This window comes from Anopheles marshallii, chromosome 2 (assembly GCF_943734725.1).
Source record: "Anopheles marshallii chromosome 2, idAnoMarsDA_429_01, whole genome shotgun sequence".
Lineage (NCBI taxonomy): Eukaryota > Metazoa > Arthropoda > Insecta > Diptera > Culicidae > Anopheles > Anopheles marshallii.
In genome coordinates this window covers 25,911,620-25,919,750 of record NC_071326.1, presented here as the reverse complement: position 1 = coordinate 25,919,750, position 8,131 = coordinate 25,911,620, and the positions used below count along the sequence as shown (strand labels likewise).

The following is an 8,131-nucleotide window of genomic DNA, read 5'->3' as shown; positions in this document are numbered from 1 at the left end:
ATGGGCTGCTGCTGTTCGAGGACTTTGTCCGAATTTAGTCAGAGGTAGGACCGGACCGGGACCTGCGGATGCAGTGCCGGATGGACGAGCGTTGCATGCTGCAGTGCGGCTGCACTCGGCAGCTCAGCGGCCGCCGCCGAGAAGGCTAACGGATGATGCCAGAGTTCCGGGCCGCCAGGAAAAAACGGTGTACCTAAGTCTGACAGAAAAATTCAGTTAGAGTTCTCGGGTGAACACAGCTCGGCATTGCGGGGGTTGTTGTTTTTTTGAGGAAAGTATTGAAGTTTACGTAAACAGATACAAAACGATCATTGTGGAAATGAGCGAGCAGTAGCTGATCGTTGGGACACTGTGTATTATGGAGGTCTTGTGGATCAGAGAACCGACCGGCTCGATGTCCAAATGGTCTGTTAATGTGTGGTCCATTGTTGTATGCCGTTGCTGTGCTTTGCTATTGCTTTTTGACAAGATCCAATCACTTGCTACGATACAAATGGTCACTTCAAGCACCGATCGCTCCGTGTCGTCCTAGTGCGCGGCATTTGTGAATAGAGGGGAGCGCTTTGTGCACGCACTTGTGTTTTGATTGTTTGTTTGTGTGTGTGTGTGTGTGTGTGAGTGGCGGGGACGAGGGTATACATGTTCGTATGGATGTGTGTAGCAGCACAAGGGTGACTATTCCGGGTGCATTCTTGCACATTTGGCTACATGGTGCTGCTATCGTACTGAATGAAACGCAAATAGTTAGTGTATCGGTGTGCGTGCACTTGCTTAACAGTACTAATAGAATATTATTTCAACAAAACTGTACAAATACGGGGAGATTCCGGTTGTGATATGCTAAGCGGGTCTGTACTACTGTATACTAAAACAGTGCTTCGTCTGCTATGCGGTTACGAGCCGAAGGGTATGAGAGCAACGATGAAACTCTCCATAACTGGGCATTAAAAGAGATGTTCTCGTTTAATGTTGCCGATAATGGAAAAAAATGCAGAAGGTCGACAGATTATGCAACACAAAGTGGATCGATCAACCCAACAAGTTGCATAAACAGTCTTAATAAAATCCGATAAAACATATCCGAACCTACGGAAAGCCGCTTCCTATTGCGGTATTACAGGGACGAGCAGCACAGTACGTCCATAATCCTGCGACCCATGGGATTTGTTTTGCTTCTCACAAAAAAATAAAAAAACGCAGGACAAAATACGAGCATGTGTTTGCCGTTTGGTGTGTATGTGTGTTCGTTGAGGTGAGGTTTACGTGGGGGAGAAGGAGAAGGAGAAAAAGGCAAGAAATTGTAACGAAAAAAAAGTACTTACGTCCAGCAGTAAGTGGGTGCATCAATGCAGGATGTGCAGCTGTGGCCGCTGTATTAGGTTGTGGTTTTGGTTTGCTGACTTTAGTGTTACTCTTGGCGAATTCCAAGCGTATTGTTTGGGGCATATCGGGATCGAAGCGTACACCTTGCTGCAAGATTTACATTGTTTTTTTTGTTTGTTTTGGTTTTGTCGATTTGTTTTGAGGATTCGTTTGAGCGGGTTTTGGCGGTATACGTTTTTTTTTTTTGGTTCCGAATACAGTTGGCACGCGTGAGAGAGATGGTGGTGGGCATTTTGCGTTCGATTTTTCACATCGGAATATGGTGATGCATTTGGAGAGGTACGAGGATGCGTGGGTGTGTGTAGACGTGTTTTGGCGTTTCATCCATGGAGCGGGTATATTTATATTTGTTGGCGTAGTTTTTTTTTGTTACATTTAATTGTTGTCCATTTTTGCAAATTTTTGTAGCGCAGTGAAATACGAGATTTTGGATACGGTGCAATTTGGTGGGTGAGATTTTGTTTTGTAGTTGATGTTTTGCAAAAATAAAGGATGTTCCATGGTTGCATCGCGTGGCAAATGCATGATTTACGCGTACGATGGCATCGCAAAAAATGTATTTTGTTTGTTTTTGGGACAAAAGAGAAAGAGATTGGAGAAAGTAGAAGAAAATAATGTGTAAAAATTTAGATTCTGGGGTGAATCATATTTTCAGTTATTACATAAGCTATTATTAGTTGCGGAGGGTTTTATTTAACAGGATGTACTTAAAAAAAAAAACAATCATCATATAAACCAAACCAAGGGGGGTTATAAACGAAGGCGTAGAGTGAATAAATGTTTCAAGGGGGAGTTAATTACATAAAATCACAACAAAGGTTAAAAAGATATAATATACAGTACAATGGTTTAGAAATTTGAAACGGAAATATTCAAATTTTTTATAATATGTTAACAACGAAAGAAATATAGGAGAATAATAATCGAACATGAATAGTAGGATTTAAGCATTTATATAGGTAATTCCAGAATAGAAACTTTGATAGTAAGTATTTCTTTATCCAAGTAACGAATAAATAATTGAAGAATTGGGAAACGTATCAGTAAGGGAAAAAATATCCAAAGGCAAGACTTTCGGCACTTTATTACAACTAAAATCCCTCTCAGCTTGATATGCTCCAAAGCTAATGGAAAGCGAATTATTGAATTGTACAACAAAAGTAAGCTTAAACGTAACATTGAAAAAAATTATGGTAAATTATGAACATAAAGGTAAATTTACATAAGGAACGATAGGTCAAACTAAATAAAATTAAATTACGTCAGTCACACAGCAGTGGGTTCATATCGAAAGGAAACTTTGTTTTCTATTTCTCACTAGCAGTAGAATTCCTCAAGAAACTTTCTGCTTAATTCCAACGATGAAAACGATCACTTGAGCCTAAATAGCATCGCACAAGGCAATGCAGTGGGCCGGAAATCAATCACCGCTCAAGAGGTGGGCCCATTGTGGGCTTCTCGAGAAAAGACTAATCAGATTAAATCACATCAAAGATCAGGCTGGGTGAAGCATCCTTAGCCCGAACAGCACAGCGCCACACAAATAAAAGCACACTTGTGCTTTCCATGTAAAGCGAACGTTACATGCCCTTTTTTCCACGAACCGATTGGTTTGGTGGGCTTGTAGGTGGGAAAAGCGATTGTAAAGCACGAAAAAGCATTGAATACGGCTTAAACATACGTAGCGGAGGCGTATGGTATTGCCGTGGGATCTTTACTTTATTGACAAATAGAACGAGCAGCACCGAAAGCTCCAGTGACACAATCCATGAAGGAAGATCAAACGCTGTCAGACAAGCGGGCGGGCTTTTTGTTGATCGTTTTGAAGACTCGCTTCAAAAGGTACTTCTAAGTGTCAGACGCTTAAGAGCAGTAAGTTAGACGAGTGTCTTTAAGTGTGTATTCGTTTTGTAGTGTATGTGTTGGGTGGCATTAGTTTTGAAAGGACGCGTGTCCATCGATCATTGTGACGGTTTGATGTATGTGACAGGGTGAAATTACGTGTGACCGTGTACGGTGTGTGTGTAGGCAGATTGTGTTTGTGTGTGTTGTGTGTGTGTGTGCAAGGTTTTCAACGTTCAACAAGTTGCTTAACATTTTTGGATTTGGGGACGCTTCAAACAGTGTGATGTGAAAGAAAACGGACATTTTCTTGTCGAACGAAGTTAATAGTGTGTCTGAAGGTAGCGAGAAGTAAGAAAAACGGGGCCAGCAGAAAAAGGTACGTGTGTGTTGGGTGTTGGATGTGGGTGGTTCCGAACCAAAACGTTACTATCTATTCTGTTACTGCTTGGGGTCTTTATCGGTGAAATAACACCAACAACAACTTTGGAGCAAATAAAACCCACTAGCTATGTGATGAACACAACAAACAGATGAAAGCATCGAAATACGTCAAAGAAGGGGGTGGAAGTATGCCGTGGGTTAGTAGGTGAACGGTGGAGCGAGCCATACAATGCCCGATCATGTACGAGTAAACGAAAAACAAAAGTATAATAGAGGAAAACGGAAAACAAAACAAAAAAAAAACACATTAGCCTAGCGGAAAATGGGAAATGGTGAGTTGCGTTTTCCTTAGTACGTTTTGTTATTTTTACTGTTGCATTTAATGGCGACGCTAAAGGTTAGGTGGGTGAAGTTTAGCAAAGTACGGTAGTACGGAAGTGGTACGGTACGGCTTTACCTGTAGATCCTGCTTGGCGGCCTCCGCACCGGCACGGGTGTTGAACGTGACGAAGCCAACGGGCTGCAATGAGGAACAAATGGGGTACGTTGTGTGTGTGTATTGCAGTTATTACGCAAGGACGGTCGAAAGAAAAAATCGAATAAATGATGCTCGGATTTTTTGTTTTCATTTTAGGTGTAAGCCAAAAACCGGACGAGAAAAATTGTTTCTCTCCGTCGCAATAAAAAAGAACGAAACGAGAGCACACACAAAACGTGTGATAATGGGGGACTTACCGATGCCGTCTTTCCATTTTTGCTGGTAACCTTCAGCAGCGATCCTTCGTACCCTTCGTAGGCTCTGAACAGTAGATAGAGTTCGCGCGGTTTCGCATCCATCGGCAGACCGCTGACGAAGAGTGTGCGAACCTAAGGGTGGAAAAAAGGCCAGAACAAAGCAGAAACGGGGCGTGAGATTTCCTGGGATTGCATGTTGTTAGCACCTTAAAACGATGTTGGAGTTTTATCGCAATGTCGCGACTGCTGTCGTGCCCGGCGATGGGACCAACGTGAAGGGTGAAAAAAATAAAACGGTGACTCCAAAATCAGTGAAAGGTTTCACGGAGGATGTTTATCGCACAGCCAGGAAGCTCCATCTGGGCTTCTTTAAAGTTTTGAGTTTGCTACAGAGGGAACTGTTTCTACACTTCCCTGTCAGAACGTGTTGTGCGTGAATTCATCTCGTGATGGGTTTTGGGTGCTTCGGGCACAAATAAAGCAACAAAGCATCTGTTTGATGCAAAACTGCTCATTGATCGTTTTGTTTCGTAGCGTGGCTGTGAATGGTGAAAAGTTGGAAGGAATTTTCTTTGTTTGCCTTTTTCTCAGCTACGGTTTTAAGAATGCCAACGATACAATAAGAGCAAGCTGTGAGGGAAGAAAACGCTTTGGTACGTGTTTGGTGGATAGGTGTTCTCTCCATCGGCGTTAGTGTGTGTGGTATGGAAAAAAAGTGATACAAATCTCCCCCCCAAAGAATGGTTTGATGCTTTGCACAGTTGAAACACGCTTAAATTCCAAAATCAAAGAAGAAAGATAACTTTAAGAAAATTCCTCCAAATAATAATCGTTCCATCGACAGACAAAGGTGAAAATTTAAATAAAAAAGCGAGGAAAAGAAGCACTTTTGAAAGTGTTTCAGTAAATTTAATTATTTTTTAAAAACAATGTTATTCGTCTGGTGTATTTTTTCCCTCATTTTTATTATTTACATACAACCCGCCATCCAGTTGGTTGGGCTAATTTTAATAAAGAACCGACTCCGACCAGAGTCAAAAGTTCGAACGTGTTTTGCGCCATGTTTCGTCGGTTATTCCCGGCCAATAAGGAAGGGCCAACTTTTCATCGCTCGCAAAACCAGCACAAATAGAAGCGAACCGGAAAGCGAACAGGTCGTTTGCTGACTTTCGGGACGTACACGATCATGCTGTAAACGATTTAGTTGCAAAATATTAAGACTGTAGACCAATTCTAGACGCGAACGTAGTGAAAGGTGTGGTATTGTGTGTGCGTGTCTTGTTTGCGCTAGGAAAAGCGAAAAAGAAAACACTCATTTTGTGGTAAAAATTTGACCATCATCAGCAGAGCCGGTTGCTATTGTTTAATTTTTCCGACGAAGCAAAAAAAAAGAAATCTAATTTCGAAACGAAACCGCTTTCTTTTACCAACACGTGCCAAACTTCCCGTGTTGTGGTTGACTTTGTACCACCGCCGAGGGAAGCAGTTGTTAGCTGGATGATGTGTTTTTTTTCCCCCTGTTGGTTTGTTTGCTTATTTCGCTTTAAAATTGCGTCTCAATACCGGGAACGTACACTTTTCCACCTGGGTGTTCATAGCCGGGGCCGTGGTAGCTTTGGTCGAGATGCCGAACAAGATACCAAAACCGTTGGTTGTACCGTGAGCGGGTCCTTTCGTTGTTGCCGAAGCGATGTTTATTATTTTAAAATTTTCTCGTTTTCTTGTGTCGCACATTGTCTTTCGGGATGTTCGTTTACATGTTTCGTGTCATTAGGAGGTAGCGGATGGTTTTAGCAGTTACTTTCGCTTTCCAATCGGACAGCGAGCACCAATAAAGATCGCTATCTTGACAAGTGTTTTCGTGCCGTTTTAAAAGCTCTAGTCTAGCTCATGCTACCGACGCGAGGTGTGATGAAAAGCCATGAACGCTAGCGAGAAGTTTCCAACAAGGAGGAGGAAAGTGATAGGTTTTGCTGTCGAGCAAAGATAATTCGTTTCCGATAAGCAAAGGAACACTGGTATGAGGTGCGAAAGCCCTCCGCAGACTGATGAAAGATTAAATGAAAAGTCTTGCGTTGTTATGACGGTCGTTCGGTCATGAGGTGACATGGATAAGTCAGTCTGGCCGGTAGAAACAGTTTCTTGTTTTGGATAATTTAAATTTATTATTCAAATCCTCTTCACTTTCCAAATTTAGTACTTTCATTCGATGTTTCAGTTTAAAGACTTTTATAATTTAAAATCAATTCAAAAAAATAATTTTACTACGTTCGAAAGTAACATTGTTATGACTTATTCATACGTGACCTTTTGTTGGTAATAAGGACGTGACCAATTATAAACTTTACGCCCTAGCATTGGAACCTAGTTTTGGGCCTGCGTAGGTGCCTGATTAGTTCTAATTAATCACCGAAAAGTAGTCAAACATTCCATCACTCGAAAGGGTGTGCTTCAGAATTGGAAGAATAGTTCCTATACAATAGGCGATCCACACGGTGCTGTTTTATAATTCATCGGTTAGTGAATTAGACATGGTGGCATTTCAGCAAAGCTAAACGTTCCTTCACACCTGCTGGCTGATCAAAAATGCAATAATTTGCTGATGGTTGGATACAACCCAATACACGCTAACCATATCCCTTCAGAATAACAAATTGCTGATGTGGGTTCTTACATCATCTTTTGGGCAGTTTTCACGTCCCCATACAACATCCATCCTCCCACACATACACACAATGATTGTGAGGTTTTTGGAGTGAAGCGTCGTGTTTAATCCTTCTCGCCACCGCATTCACACACACACACACGCACCAAGGGAACACGTTCCAAAAGGTGCGAAAGAGTGTTTCTCATGTTTAACAAAAGCCCTCCAGGCTAATACCCACAACGCTTGTTTACCCACTCATCATACAGTGCCGGCGGGGTGGAGAATGCATGGGCTGGGTGGTTTCGGAGTCTGTGACGCTCTGTTATCGTTTCATTTTAAACGAAATTAATTATTAACTACGATACGAAATGAAACTTTCCCACGTGACGCTACTGATGGCTGGTTTTGCAAAAAGGTGGACGAGCGTGGAGTTGGTCAACGGTGAGGCTGAGGCAAAGGAAAGCAGGGCAGGGTGTGCGTGCTCAAGTGGCTCAGTGTTTTACGTGGCTAATACATGCGGCAACATGGTTTGCGATTAATGGTCGAGCCGGTCCGCATGGCAGGGAAAAGCTGCCTCACATTATGCACATCCTTATGGGTCGTCGATCCGACGAGCCAATTCCAATTAACTTCCTCCATTCCGACACGTTAGTGCCAGGGCATCGGACAGGACAGTACTGGTCAGCGTGGGAAAATTAGAAACGAGTAGAAGATTGGGCCGATAACGTTAAAGGGCCGGTGTGATTAAAATTTCATCCACATAGGCTAGAGAAGCCTTCGTAGGCTTCGGTGTGAAGGTAATCGACCGAGTAAGGACACGTGGAAGCGGCTGCACGTTGGATGGTGGCTAGGTAGGCTAGTTATTTACCGGTTTTTAGCAAGTTTTTATCGCAAAGTAGTTTTAAGTAGCATGAATAAACGATGACCATGTGTGTGTGTATATGTGGGCGAGTAGCTTGCCAGTTCTTTCTGCAGTCGCTGTTTTTTAGCGATGCAAGGACCCGGTACCCGCTTTGTCCATACGGGCATAAGAATATGATGGTGGTTTGGCAAATTGTCTGGTCGCAGCTGGCAACGATCTCATCTTTCGTATCGCATGATGGAGTCGCACTTGGTCGGTTGTAACGGAACCCATAATAT

At 42.6% G+C, this 8,131-nt stretch overlaps 1 protein-coding gene across 1 annotated transcript in view; it reads right to left on the bottom strand.

Annotated features, from left to right (window-relative positions):
* The window catches only part of LOC128718878 (protein couch potato-like), an 83,951-nt gene continuing 75,820 nt past the window's right edge, over nt 1–8,131 (bottom strand). The window contains exons 2-5 of the mRNA XM_053812494.1: nt 4,345–4,476; nt 4,067–4,129; nt 1,323–1,470; nt 1–199 (exon numbers count right to left, since the gene is read on the bottom strand). Coding sequence (XP_053668469.1) covers nt 39–199; nt 1,323–1,470; nt 4,067–4,129; nt 4,345–4,476 — 504 coding nt within the window. The 3' untranslated portion in view covers nt 1–38. The remainder of the gene's footprint in view (nt 200–1,322; nt 1,471–4,066; nt 4,130–4,344; nt 4,477–8,131) is intronic.